Genomic DNA, 15,836 nt, shown 5'->3' on the forward strand with positions numbered 1-15,836 from the left:
ACTAGAGGTCGTTACTTATTAAAAACAGAAACTATCGTATTTTATGTAGTTTCGTCAGCTGATATGTAATTCAGTAGCTACTTTCCGTGCCCATCCATGGTTTTTCTGGTTACCCCCTCCATCATCTTCAGCGTTTAGTTTTGTTATTTTTTCATTGAAGCTTATAAATAATAATACCGACAATTAAGATTAGCGACACAAAAACCGTTTATTGCTTAACGCAATAAAAATATAACTGTTTATTAAACAGACATCATAACAAGTCATAAATGAGAGAAATAAAATTACAGAGGTGCAAGACTGTCACATACTCTCCTAAAATGACTTTGAAACAAATCGTGAATGTATGGTTGTGATTACAGTTCATATCATGCAATACAAATTTACTTCAGAGTAACGACAGCGCCATCTATTGACAGGTTACAGAATCTTTCTAAGTTTGTTTCATTCCAAGTTAGGAAGATCTGAAGAAAGAAAGCAGAAAAAATAAAACAATCTCATAGGAAACAAATTACGGCGTGTATTTAACACTATGACGTACGATATCTGCATATTTTTAGGTCAAGAAGATTTCCATTTAAATCTAAAAACCACTGATATTCAAACTTTAACAAGGACTTACCATATCTCAGATATAGTTCACTTAGATTATTACTAGTTTAGGTAGTTTAGTAACGGCGGGGGAAAAGACATTTTTGTCTGTTATACTTCTCTTCATAACCATTTTATTCAATATCTTGGAATTAATCAACAAGTAAAAATGTAACTTCAGTAAAAACATTTCAAGATTACTTAAATTATAATAGGAAATATTACAAACTGATGTTTAAGTTGCAACAATTTTTGTTGTTGTTGATTTAATCGTTTTCTTACTACTAGTTTATACCACCTAAATCTATTTATATAGACCATGTACCAAATTTGGAAAAACTGTTACATTATCTTCACTTTGAACTCGTTACAAGTCAAGTTAGTTACATTAATGTTTGTTAGAAAGTTCTCTCTCATTGATTCATGATATGAACTTAAAATAAGAGTAACAAATATATATTATTTGTGTACTTGTCGTTAAAATACGTTATGGGTGACAAGAGAATAGCTTGTACAGCAATAGGCCTTGTTAGCCAAAGGTTCTGGGTTTAAACGTGAGTCTCAGAGTTTCTTTCCACTTACAGTAATGTGCGTTACAAAGTTTCCTTTCATGTTTCATAATACAAATTAATTACAAACTGTTGTATGATCTTAATGGATTACCAATAAAAATTCACAGACATCTTCACTTTGAACATGTTAAAACTGAAATTAGTCTGATGGTTTTTACATAACTTAAATATGTACAACATTTCGAGAATTTCTGGTGTTTTATAATGTTTGTTTGTCTGAGTCATAGTTTTTAATCTATGTATAATAACCAAATCTCATAGTCAAAAGTGGGGAGGGGGGGGCACTAAAACAGAAAAATTACTAGCTAAATTTTATAGTTATGCACGAAAAGAAATTATAACTTATACAGTGTTAAAAGCTGAACCATAAACTACCAATAGGGATCCATATCCCCATTAGCTTTTTAAACTGCTAATGCTTGTGGGTTCATGAATTTGGTGGTTATGAATCGCACAGAAAAATGTAAACAAAGATACCATCAATAAAAAAACTAATTCCACTAATACTCCAGAGATTCTCTTTGTATTTTAAATAGAAAACAGATTATATCATTCAGTTGTTTTATCAGTTCTTTACATTGAGTGTTATAACATAACTTGTCCAACATGATGCAAAATGTGGTCCCCACTAACAGCAACTAGCATAGAACCAAGTTAGCAACTTGACGGTTAAAATTTCACCTATTTTGGATTTTAAAATTTTAAGTAAAAACAACTGAACTATGACTACATAATGTAGCAGTCTCACACCAGTTCACTTAATATAAAATTGTCATTATTAAACTTTATATTCAAACACCAACAGAACACATTTAGAAGGGTTAAACCAAAGGCATGTGAAAGATCCATGCTTGTTTGTAGAGAAGAAACTTAGAAATAAAAAATGACAGGTTTTGGATGGACTAGTCTTTATACAAGATCTGGTTCAATAGAAATATAAGCCATTTTCCATTAAACTACAGCTAATACTTAATGTACTTCCTAGCCAACTATGCTGTAGAATTACGAGACTGATAGCACTAGTGATACCAATTAATTCTCAACAGTCTTTAAGAGGTCACTGCTGTTGGCAAGAGTATCATATATTTTCTTGCCTGATTTCCAATCTGTTTTACCACAAAGCTACACAATAAGTTATCTGCAATCTGTTCACCAAGGGGAATCAAACCCTGGATTTTAGTGTTGTAAGTCCATAAACTTACAGCTGACCCATTGCGGGACTATATTTTCTCCAAAGTAAAGGTACAAGTTCTTGACTCATTGAAACTAAATCTTCCTGATAAAATTTTTGTAATTATACTAACAATTCATAACTTATCTATTTGGGGATTTTTTTTTGTTCTCAAACAAGAAAATAGAAATACAATAATAAAAATGTGAAAACTTAAAAAAAAATCTTACCCTCATCATCACTGTCTAATTCTTTATCCTGCAAAGCAAAAATAATATCAATAAATCCATTGATCACTGTTACAAAAAATAATACATGTGGCAGTAAGCAACGAAGCCTTAAAAAACTTTAGTGTATAACTAACATTAAAAAAAACCAGGTTTATTGATTATTTAACATAAATAAAAAATGTTATTGTACAGTTACCATAAAGCCTAAAAAAAATTCAACATTTTGAATGGAAATGTTTTTAAAAAAGTTCACAATGTGAATAAGTGAATAGAATCTTAACCACTGGATGTTAAAACTAACTATGTATGTGATGCACTGTATAAACTGTTAACAAAAATATTTTATGGAATATTTTATAACTCAGAGTTAAAAGGATAGTAAATAAAAACCATTAAGAACTACAATATAAAATGCCCTTAAATAATACTAATATCATGTACAATTTTAATGGATTTCTAGTAAACAAACTATAAACTAGGCAACATTTGTGTACATTACTTTCTGAATACGTAGCTCAACATAAATATACATATACTAGAGAAATAAAATAACTTGTCATTGAAAATATTCATAAGTGAAAAAGTAACCTTATGTGGCAATGCTAATATGCTTTGGTAATAAGATCTACAACACACATTTATTTAAATTGGGTAAAATACGATGTAACTACAAGTTTAAAAATAACTTGGATACCACATTTTTTGTTGCCACCATTGTGCCTTAGTACAAAACTGATCTGTGATGTTTTGTCAAATCCCTGGTAAGATATTCAGACATTTAATGATTTAGATCATTGTGGACAAAATTAAACTGAATTCTGTCGATCTTAGTAGATGTTAAAATGATAAAGAAACAAAAAGTTCATTTGTTTTAAGTGGAAGTGGACAAAATTCAAGCTCATTGTTATCTTATAACTTCATTTTGCTACTGGTCACATGGACAGAAAAGTGATCTCGAAAGATATGAGTGAGAAGTCTAATGATTTTTTATCATCAGTCTACTATGTACTTCATACTTCAATGAAGTGCAAAATCCAAGACTATCAATCACAGAAATTGAAAAAAAAATTTAAATATTAGTGCCACGGATATCTTTAAATAAATTTTTTTAACGACAAAACTTACCAAGGCTGATAAATCACCACCACCACTATCATCAAGTCCACCCATCTGTCTCATCATCTGAAGAAAAGATGATCAAAATTACATAAATTTCTAATACCAATACTCACTTAAATGACAATGTTATAGTTGATAACTATATGTTTTTCATTAAATAAACATAGCCTATGGACAACAACAGACTATCAATTCCCCCTCTTAAGCTCCTGTCAAGTGCTGGCCATTCATTCTATATGTCAGTCAACATGTTAAAAATTAAACTGTCTTAACTGGGGTCTAGCACATATTTTTCCAAATCTTTAACTTGTGTTCTCTCATTCTATTATCTTCAGAACATAGCTTGTTTGTTTGTTTGTTATGGATTTCGTGCAAAGCTACACGAGGGCTATCTGCGCTAGCCATCCCTAATTTAGCAGTGTAAGACTAGAGGGAAGGCAGCTAGTCATCACCACCCACCGCCAACTCTTGGGCTACTCTTTTACCAACGAATAGTGGGATTGACCGTCACATTATAACGCCCCCACAGCTGAAAGGGCGAGCATGTTTGGTGTGCCGGGGATTCGAACCCGCGACCTGCAGATTGCGAGTCGAGCGCCCTAACCACCTGGCCATGCCGAGCCAGAATATAGAACAAAGAAATTGCATGCATTTATCCTACTAATCCCCTGAATAATCTTGTAAAGATCAATAAGATCACCTCTTACCCTTCTTTTCTCAAGATAAAATCAATTAAAATAGCCCTTACATCTTCAGAGTCATCCTAGCAGCCCTCCTCTGAACAACCTTTTCCATAAATTCAATATCCATCATATTTTCATTGGAGCACACAGAAAAGTAAATGCTGGAATTTCTTAATTAATAAGTTTGATCAAACCAAAATAACCTGTGACACCAAACCTAGCACGGTGGTAAGAAAGTTTCATACAACGATGTTTCTGATTATTAAATTGATGCTGAATAAATATTATTATTATTATTGCTCATTTGATTTTGGAAATTCACACAAAGCTACTCAAGGACTATCCAAGCTAACTAGAAGGAAGGCAGCTAGTCCACACCACCAACTCTTGGGCTACTGTTTGACCAATGAAAAATTGGACTGACCATCAGATTATAATGTTCCCGTGGCTGAAAGGGTGAGCATGTTTGATGATGGAAAATATTATTAAGTTCAGAAAGTATCATAATAAGACATGTTTAACATGATTCACACAAGATTGCAGTAACAACTAAATCAAATGTAATCCAAGTTTTATATCTCTGCTAATTACCTCTTCAAAGTTGGTTCCTGAATTAAGTTCATCCTCAGACTCATCTTCATCCGCCCATTTGTTAAAATCTACTTTTAGCCAATGATGCTAAAGGAAACAAAATGATAAAAAAAGAGAGAGAGATATAGAATTTTTGATATTTACAAGAAAAAGATGAATTCAAAAAACAAGGAATAAATAAAATAAATAATGAATTAAAATCTAAAATGACAACGCACTAAATGTTTTCCCTGATAATATTATAATAATCCTGCACTGCAAACGAAACTTCTACGATCCCATGACTAAACTTTTGACAGTAAATAAAGTATAAAAGTATCGCAGTAGGTTTTACTACAGAAACAATAGGCTGCCTTAATTCTTCCCAGTATATTAATTATATTATTCAGCATATTTTCAAAGCACAAAATTGCTATTCTGGAAATCATATTTTTAGTTTAAATGATTTTGTAGACAAAATGAATAAGCAAGACTATAAAATGAAACAAAATCTACAAAAACATTCACAATCTGTCTTCCTCAGGAACAAGGAGCTTAATATTTACTGTTTACCAAATTTAGACTTGTAATTACCTTTTCAAAATAAATAGGTAAGTATTACAATAATAGCATCAAACTTTAAGTGAACATTTCAAATGTAATTTTAACTCACTTGACTGCTGTTTCGCCGTATGGGATATGGTCTGCCTCCAGCAGTTGAATGCGAGTGTGTTGTATAGAGTGTACGGCTCACCAAAATTCCATGCGTGTTTAAAGCAGATGCAGTCAAAGGGGGTAAGAAGTGAATTTGTAACAATTCAATAATTTTTAATAAGAACACTACACTGAAGTTGGAGTGTCTCATCACAACAGGTGTTACAAATTGCAAAATAAAATCAAGAACATTAAAAAGACTAAAGAAAAAGAGTCCTGCTATCACCTTCTTATCATCTTTTAGTAACCTGCTCCAATATGGACCTTCTTCACTTTTGATAAGGATAAATTCAATTCCTCTTCCACGTACTGCATACCGTGATTCCTTAGAGGGGAAAAGATACTCGTATGATTCAGCACACCCATATAAAACATTAGGTAATGACCAATTATAATTACAGCAATATTTTTTATCTATATATATATGTTGAACTGTACAAAGCCCGTGATGCTCTACCACACTGCTAATAAAGAGGAGGAACAGTACAGACAGATGGATTAATTACATCCAAGTATTCAAAACCATGAAACTTTGATTCATCTTAAATATTTGACCCAATCAACTGTCTCAGTTAAGTCCTCAAGTGTAAGTAGAAGTTCTTGAATAAAATTAAAATATCAAATTTTTAATAGTAAAAAACAAGTTTATCAGCAAAATAAAAACAGTTTTGGCAAAAGTTAAAAACTAAACAAGCCAAAAACACAAGTCAAGAGTATACTATACACATGTTCACCAATATTCTTGGAGTTATTGGTTCCCTCCAGTCCCCATGAGGCATGGTTAGGAGGTTTGCATGGGCCCCTTGCCTTTTAGCTGAAGTTCAGACAGTCACCGAATGGTCAACGTAACATGCTCATTAATACTTTTTGACTGAAATTAATTTTTTTTATTTATTAAGAACAAGTAATTTATTTCCAGGATCACAGATGAGCCATCAACAAATGTTTAGCTGCACTTATTATATTTTACCTGTGCATAATAGTAGCTTAATGCTTTCACGATAAGTCATTTTGTATTCCAAGAAGCCAAAGAAAATTGGAAAATTTCATATTTGATTAGTTAATTGAATATTTTATAGAAGAAAAAAAAACAACCTACAAACCACATGTCAAAGTACACCCATATGGTCCCCCGAAAAGAAACAGTGGGTACACCAAGTATGTCCTTACGGTAAGCAAAGGGTGAACATGCATGTGTCAGTTCAAGAATTTCAAAACAGTTTTTGGTACGTAGATGATGTAACTACAGTACACTGCCATCTTTAATAATTAAGATTACAATCAGAAGCTACTGATAAGCTCAAAAGAAATGTGAGTAAGAATAAAATTAGTTAAGTATTATGATAAAGGAAGGAAATCCTATTTTTAACTTTTTAAATTACCAAAAACTGAAATACCGTAAAACTTTACCTCTGGTTTTATTTTCTTCAAAAATTCTAGGACTACTTCTTGTTCTTTGTTCTCTGTTCCTCCTTTTCCCCTATAGGAAAAAAAAAACAAAATAAAAAGCATAAAACAGGAGAAAAAAAAAGTAAAAAATATAATCTGTTTCACTTAATTTTGAAGCTTCATTTGTTTATAAAATACACAAAAAAGTAACAAATATGGAGTCATAATGTTATCCACTGCTACAGTACTTAAATAGGTTAAGTAAATGTCCATGGGGTTGGTCTAATAGGTCGACCCCGTATTGTAGAAGAAATGTGGGCTCTAATTCTAGATCTACTATGTGTACCTACACGAAATGTGACAAGCTTTTAGTAAAATGTACAAGATCCTTAAAAATACATATCTACAGTCTTTTTTTTTCAGCATCCCTGTACACTCAATCTTTATTTACTCTCATCTGCCACAAACTGTCACTGAATCAGTAGTGTAGGTTAAAATGAATAGTTGGTAACTCTGACATCAAATACATAATACCATGTTGCATAACACTCTGTAAAAAAATGCAGCATGTGCATATTGACCGGTAATCTAAAGTATAACTACAACACGTCACACTTTATCATAAGTAGTTGACCTTAACCTTTCAGTGTCAGATGCAGTTTGAACTATAATCTCCAAATGTTATTTTGTAAAGACCTTAAAACAAAATTCTTACAGTTTAAAGTTTTAACAGAGTATATTCATTAACTTTTAACAAAAGCAAATTATTTAGCAGTTAACAAAATAAAAGGTTAAAACATTCTGTAAAATCTTTTTGATTGTTATTACCTTGAAAACTAAGTACACAAATAACACAATTTACTGTCCAAATTAATTTAAAACTAGACACTGTCAGATAATCTAGATCAAGACTAGATATAACTGTGTAAAATGTCTTCATTTCTATACGACTAATTTCAAACATTTTTTAAATGTGTAAATGTATTTTACAATCTATGAAGATTACAACAACGTAGACTAATCGATACCCCCCCTTGAATTTAAGTACTAATGAAAAAAAAAACTTCTCTGTGTACCAGTGAAAGGTAATTCACTAAATAATCCTGAATATGAGGGAACGATACTTCTCCCCTTATTGTCATCAGTCTTAGGTATCAGTGAAATACACATGCTGCTCTTAATACTAAATATCAAGGAAAGCTATTCTTCCTAGTACTAAATATCAAGGAAAGCTATTCTTTCTAATACTAAATATCAAGGAAAGCTATTCTTTCTAATATTAAATATCAAGGAAAGCTATTCTTCCTAGTACTAAATATCAAGGAAAGCTATTCTTCCTAATACTAAATATCAAGGAAAGCTATTCTTTCTAATACTAAATATCAAGGAAAGCTATTCTTCCTAGTACTAAATATCAAGGAAAGCTATTCTTTCTAATATTAAATATCAAGGAAAGCTATTCTTCCTAGTACTAAATATCAAGGAAAGCTATTCTTCCTAATACTAAATATCAAGGAAAGCTATTCTTCCTAATACTAAATATCAAGGAAAGCTATTCTTCCTAATACTAAATATCAAGGAAAGCTATTCTTCCTAATACTAAATATCAAGGAAAGCTATTCTTTCCTTACATCCTAAGTAGTGAAAGGTTACTTCTCCGTAATTCAAGTACTTGTAAAAGAACGTTTTCTTCAATTAACATTTTGATAACTATCAACTGTTACTAGATAGCTTTTTGTTTCTCACAACATAAAGAAGGTCAGTCCTTAAGTTCTAATGAGGTGATTTGTTTCACATATTAAGGTTAAAATCAATGAAAATTTTCCCATTCAGAATTACATTAATATCCCTTTCATGAGGATGTATGACAATATTTTGAATGTTCAAACAATGGTTCTAAGATTGAAAATGAAAATGAGGAAAAGCAGGTTGTAAGACATAACCAAAGTGCCATTAAGGTAACCATGGAATTCATATTAGTACCAGAGAACATCCAATTATTGTTATGGGGTGATCGGAAAGTGAATATAGACGCCAAAGAGATTATTCTTGAAAAATTAAATATAATCCTTATTCATGAATATACAAGATCATATAGCGAAAGAGTATATGACTATACTACCGGAGCGACGTCCTTCTATAAACTGGTTAAAACAGTGATGTTTGATGTTATGACAGCAGCCACATTAGTAGATTATGCTACTGTGATAGTGATGAAGAACGATTTTCATTTGGTAAGTTGTATTGTGGATACAATATGATTGGACCTATGCATTGGTATATTCAAACAAAATGAAAAAACCCGTGAGTTCCTGAAAGAAAATTGCAACAAGCACGTATTCAGAGAGGATTGGTATGCAAGCAACTGTGTGGTATACGGGTCCCAGCATCTGAAGTTTCATAATTTGGAAAGACGCCAAGCATTACGTGCTTGTGCAAAACGTCAGCTGCCTTTTGATTTTATATCAGAACCTAAGGAACATGCTGATATAAAACATAATGAATTGCTTGACAAACGTCGACAAAAATGAAGTCGTACATGGAGCACAAGATATGTGTTGTTAACCGACAGGTTTGGAATTGCACAACGTTTTGATAATATAACAGAAAATGAGAAAACTGGCAACGTATGTATAGTCCTAGATTACAAAATTTAGTCCTATGTACTTGCTTAAGAATACTATTGATCACTTTGGGAAAAAAATGGATGACTTAACATGGTGTACACGTTGAAAGAATGTATAAATCTTTGAAGATGAAGAATTGGAAGACCATACCTCATCATGATTACTGTTTTCTGTATTGTAGAAGTGCTTTTATTGTGCTACGAACAAGAGTTTAGTAAATAATGACTGCAATATCTCCAACCTTGTTTCCTTAAAATAGGGATTTGTAGTTTGAATAAATAATGACTACAATATCTCTAGCCTTGTTTCTTACTTTTTTTTATCTCTACTTGCAGGCTTTTAAATTCCAAATTTATTATTTATCTTGTTTGCTGGTTTTTTTATGCCCAACTATGGGCAAAAGAATTACTTGATGTGGTAACTAACTTTATACATTGTAATAGTAATAAACATAGCTAATAGTCAACTGATACAGTTCATGATGATTTACTGTAGCTATTAACTATTTGATCGCATTAGTTTGAGACGTAAAACATTAAGCTGCAGCTGGAAATTGTCATGGAGATTTGTTTGAGAATACAGTGAGCATTTATAGTTTCTCTGTAACTAAATTCTCCACATGTACTGCATAGCAATGAACAAATATATGCCTAGGCTAGGACACAACCCCACTACAAAAACAATTTTGCTAGTAGAAAAGGAACCTTTTCATATAAAACATTGCTTTAAATAAACCTTTGTGTATTGTAAAGTAAGTATTCTATGAATGTGTGTAATAAAATTTAATATTGATTTTTTTTAGTCCTTCACTTCATATATAATATAGGGGTTGGCTCCCTAAAGGCTCTGATTGTATTGTGTACAAAGCATTGAGTATCTACATGTTATAGTTATCTAATGTTTATCTATTATTTCTGTAAGAAAGCTAACTTCAAGAGGTAATGACAACGTCATTTACACTAGAATTATATTTTTTAGCTTATGTAAAATATAAGAAAAACAAATTGACTTTTCAATACCCCTACAATCTTCACAGTACCTTATTTAGTATTATACAAAAGATTTGGGTGCAATATACCAAGCCATTTTTGTTGTAGGCTGGCAAGAAAATATGAAGAAGAATTACAAACGTGACATTTTAGGTGGATTTTCCTTTGATTGTAAGTCTAATATGTGTGTTTTTTTTGTGCATTTGTATATGTATACAGCCTTAGCAGTCAATAGTAAAGGTTTTAAAGTGTTGTTTGAACTCAATCTTTACTGTTTAAGGTGCTTTTCCCCCAAACGTTCTATTAAGGTTTTGTTCAATTCTTTGCAATCCCTATTATGAACCACTATCATGGTTCATGATAAACGAATATATTTATTAGAAAAAAAAATTTCTGTATCATAACATTGCATAAGTGTATAAAAGAGCCCACCTGAAGAAAAGTTTATCAGTTTCTAGTTTAATTGTTGGATTTTTACAGTCCTCTAAAGCTATCTTGACATATAAAAGGTGTTTTCTTTGAGCCCATAGCACTGGAGGAGGAAGAACCCTGAAAAAAAATCAAAGTAAAAAATTTTAGAAAACATACATAGTTATGAAAGTTTAATGGTAAGAACATCCACAATGACAGTAAGTCACTCATTCTACTCCTTAAGCCTGAGCAGATGCTTCTAGCATCTGGCCAAAAATCCTGATTTACTCATCACACTGTGACAGCATCCAATAACATTTATGTCTCTTTGCCTAAAAACTAATCCAAACCATGTTATTATCCACAAAATTAAGAAATTTGAATGATGATAATTATTAGGAAATCATGAAATGAATTCCAGCAGAATGCACACAAAATTACAGGTTTAAAAAGTTAAAGTCACCCCTCTACTCAACAGAATAATTAAAACAAACAAAATGTAGCTCTTCAGAGTACATAAAAATACGTATATCATATGGTATTACTTGAGACATTCATAACTTATAGAACAGTAGTTATGCTTATAAAAAAAATACTGGCAATGATAAATATAAACTCCCTAAAAATGTAAACCGATTTTAGAGAAAGCATCCAAATGGTATACTACTCTGATATCTTCATTTAGCATAAAATAAAAACTGTGTTTTTTGAAATTCAAACCACTGGATTTAAAATTGTTTTAGTGTAATATAAAAGAGGTAATTTAGTTGTTTTTTTATAATAAAAAAGTTTCCAAACATATATTGATCTTAAATTAAAAATTCCTATAAAGAAAACTAAGAATCCTGTATATTTTTAACACATCTAAAGGAATTAAGGCCATACAAACAATAACATCTAAACCTTTTTTTATAACTATTAATAAATAAATAAATATAAATAGAGATTTATAATCAGTCAGCACTGATTAAACAGCAACCAATTAACTGGTAATCAGTACTGGGCCAATATTCCTTTGGTACAATCTTAGTTTTGAGCATTTTTTTTATCTGAAGCTGAAGAAACTGGCATTAAAGATCACTTGAGGCTAATGTTCAAAATTGTTACAGTTTGAACAATCTGCTTATGGTTAGTTTGTTTGAAAGGTGAAAATAAAATGTATAGATGTATAGGACAATAGGTTTAAGCTTAGGAAGCCAAGATGTGAACTCACTCTTTTGAAAAAGTATTTTCCAGTTATAAACTTATGAAGTATTCTGTCTGTTGTTGTGGTTATTGCTCATTAACAAGACATAAAAAGTAAACCCCCAAACATTTTCTTATTTTAAACAGGTATAGACTTATGGTCTAAAAGGCTAAATTCAATGTGGTTTTTTTATGGGTTCTTTTTTAGGTGGGAAAGTGATAAACTTGTTACATGACACCTAAAACATTGTCATAACAGTTAGACTCTTAAGTCTAAGTTCTTATTTTAATCATTTGGACATTCATCTACCCTAGAGACTGAAGATTTTCCAGTATCCTATTCAGTTGACATGTTCTCTCTCATTGTGTACATTGATTATGGTATCAAACTAGTAATGATTCCACTAGATTTATAACAACTTCTAATGTCGTTTAAGTAAATTATAATGTGGGTGGAAAGATTATACTACAAAAATGAAGATTTATAGGTATGTCTCTGGATTATATTGTAAAAAAAAAAAAAGTTAGAAACTTGATGTTGGAGTATCAAATCACTGGAAGCTGACATTATATTACGAAACTCCATAATTTTACACATCTAATATATTTGTACCACATTTTTTCTCCAACACAGGAGTATCTAACTTCAAACTAGTTGGAGGCTAGGTTGTAACTTAGTAATCCAAGTCAGTAGCCAGGTTACTAAATGACAACATAGAATCAAAGACCCTAAAATTATATTCGACTTCCATGACATACATATGTCCACCACATGCAACGGTGCAGGAAGAAGTTGCAAAGTGGGTGTACTTGGCTAGGCATGCAGATTATACAATGAGAAATTGAAAGGTAGCTCAATCTATGTTTTATTTATGGGGGGGGGGGCATGCTCCCCCCACAGAAAATTAACATAATAATAATATAATTTACAATTGCTATATAAATCAAATATGTAACAGTAGGGGTGCTAAAGCACTCTGGTTCCAACACTTCTGACACATTTAGATCTATTTAATAAATAATGCAAGTAATATATAAATATAGTTTGCCTCTTTAAAATGTGCAATAAATGATCTCTTAAATTTTAACCAAGGAAACCTTTCAATCTTAAGGGGTCAGATGAAGCTTGGTAGTTGGTTGCCATTTGACCATCTAACATATTAAGCTCATGATTTCTTCTCAAATAGATATAGTGTTTAAGAAAGACAAACCTATTAACTATTTTTACCCATATTATAACTCATTTAAAAGGCTATAAAATGATAACAAATATCACACTTATTCATAGTAAGAAAGCATATCCTCTAATAGCAATGTGATGAGGATGCCACATACTGATATCTGTGAAACTGAAAGCAAAGTCACTAGGTAGGTGAATGTCCAAATGGTAAATATAAAACCTCAGCCTTAATTCATTAAGACTATACTGTTAACATCCATAAACTATTTGCATATGTACAAGCAAAAATCTAACTTGTACCTTACAATATGAAAAACTGGTAAGAAATGTATGCTGATTAAAACTTCTACCAGTTTAAGCTCTTACCATGCCTTCATTTTTATAAATTATTATGACAGTAATATTACTTGTAGTACTAATTTCTGTTTTATTATATATAATTACTTAGCTTAGACCTAGAGAGGTTTCAGTTTCCCTAACTATATAAAGTTTCCCAATTATAGTCTATGCTTAGTTTAAAATAAACAGTAATTGCATTATTAATATAGTATAAATGTAATAATAATTTGCATTTAAACATCAATGTATTTTGGGTACTGCTAATGCTGTTCTACTAACAGTAATACTACTACTAGTACTAGTTCCAGTACTACTACTAGGGCTGATAACCTATTGCTCATGCTAGAAAATTCTTATTCTGAATGCTTCCTTTTAAGTTTAGTTGTGAATGTGAGTTTAATATAAATCAATAATAGCAATTAAAATTACTAATCACTCATGACTAGCGCCGTTTTTCGGGTCACTTTCATGAAAATTTCTAGCATGCGTAATTTTACATCACACTACCATTCGCGCTCTTTACGAAACTTCTTCCTTCAAATCTATTTCCATGTCAATGTTTCCATATTCTTTGAAAAATGAAAGGTCTTTCCTTTTCCTCCCGATCAACAAGCAAATATCTTTTCTTGAAATATGAATAACATGAATGTGTTATTGACACCCTTTGTTCTCCTGAAGAAGAATAGTCAACTATTCGAAAGCGCTCGAGTTTTAGGTCTTATTTTAAGTCTATTACACTTTATAAGTGATCCTTTGTGCTAACTATTTTATATAAAAAAAACAACACACGAATGGATTGAAATATTTAATTAAATTATCTCAAAATAAACCTTCATTTCGGTGCAATATTGAAATTAGCTTGAATTCTTCATAAACTCTGAATAGTTGGGTGACCCAACGGGTCACGGTGGTCTAGTAACAATTAAAATTACTAATCGCTCATGACTAATAACATTACATTATTTTACTAGGCCTTTTTATTGTTATCTTTACACTAACTTAACGCAGTGCCTAATACTAATAATAGAAATACTATTACTATTAGCAATACTTATAGTATTTTATTTTTACTTATTTTAGTAATAACTGACAAGTTTGAACTTGAAGTAACACTAACGGTAACTTGAGTAAGTGAGTAACACTCAGCACAAGTAACGCTGATAACAACTGATTATAGATAAATCACTTCACTATATCCCACTCACAAAATACGTGTTACCTTATGATTTGATACAAAAGCTTATGAAATGAATTTCAACTTACTCATTTTGATTGTTAGCATTTAAGCAAGTAGACATTTCTTAGAACGTGTGATGTAATCTAGGCCTAATTTCTTTTCACAAAAAAGCTGTATGATGTTGCTAAGCATGTGCAACAATAATAGAACAGTCCCGCTGATAAGTTGAAATTTTTTAACACTTAGATATAATGTTGTATTAAGATCAGTTACAGATAACATTATATTTCAGTAAAAATATTATTAAGGTAATGCTATTAAACTTTTCTATACTTTACCCTAGATTTATATTTTACACCAATTAAAACAATCTCTAACAGTGTGTGTGTGTGTATGTATATACACGTATGTATGTGTATGAACTCAGTCGCTGACCAAGTTGCTCGTTGGATGAGAAATTGTAATTTAAGTTTGCAAGTTCGTTCTCCAATTTAATTTTTAAGTATCATATTTTTTACATCTTCAATAAGACTCTAACAACATTGACTCATCAAAATTATTGTTTCCTAAACAAAGCAGCCCTTCGAACACAATCTTCTCAATTCTAAGTGATGTTATGTACTACTCTCTCTTGATCTGTACACAACTTATAGTGTGCGGAAATTTGGATGATTCAAACAGTCAGTTACGAACGTCATAGTTCACAAGTAGCCTGAAGTTCACTGGCTATAATTATTACATTAACTACTTTACCTAAAGTAAGTGCTTACAACCTGGATTACGAAGAAATAAAACATCCTTATAATCTTGTACAAATCTATTTAGTAAGCTTGTTTTATTCTTTCTTTTAATAAGATCATCAAATTGGTTAGACAGTGGTTAAATACCA

General features: G+C 31.1%; 1 protein-coding gene across 1 annotated transcript; it reads right to left on the bottom strand.

Moving 5' to 3' along the window:
* Positions 1-207: 207 nt before the first annotated feature.
* On the bottom strand, positions 208-15,172 carry LOC106466815 (prostaglandin E synthase 3-like). Its single transcript, XM_013927115.2, has 8 exons — positions 15,034-15,172; positions 11,088-11,204; positions 7,061-7,130; positions 5,877-5,975; positions 4,958-5,044; positions 3,690-3,746; positions 2,565-2,592; positions 208-464 (listed from the first exon to the last, which is right to left on the bottom strand). Exons 1-8 carry the CDS (start codon positions 15,066-15,068, stop codon positions 445-447), a joined length of 513 nt encoding a protein of 170 aa, XP_013782569.1. The 5' UTR covers positions 15,069-15,172; the 3' UTR covers positions 208-444.
* Between the last annotated feature and the right edge of the window lie 664 nt (positions 15,173-15,836).

Source organism: Limulus polyphemus, unplaced genomic scaffold (genome assembly GCF_000517525.1).
Source record: "Limulus polyphemus unplaced genomic scaffold, Limulus_polyphemus-2.1.2 Scaffold2387, whole genome shotgun sequence".
Taxonomy (NCBI): domain Eukaryota; kingdom Metazoa; phylum Arthropoda; class Merostomata; order Xiphosura; family Limulidae; genus Limulus; species Limulus polyphemus.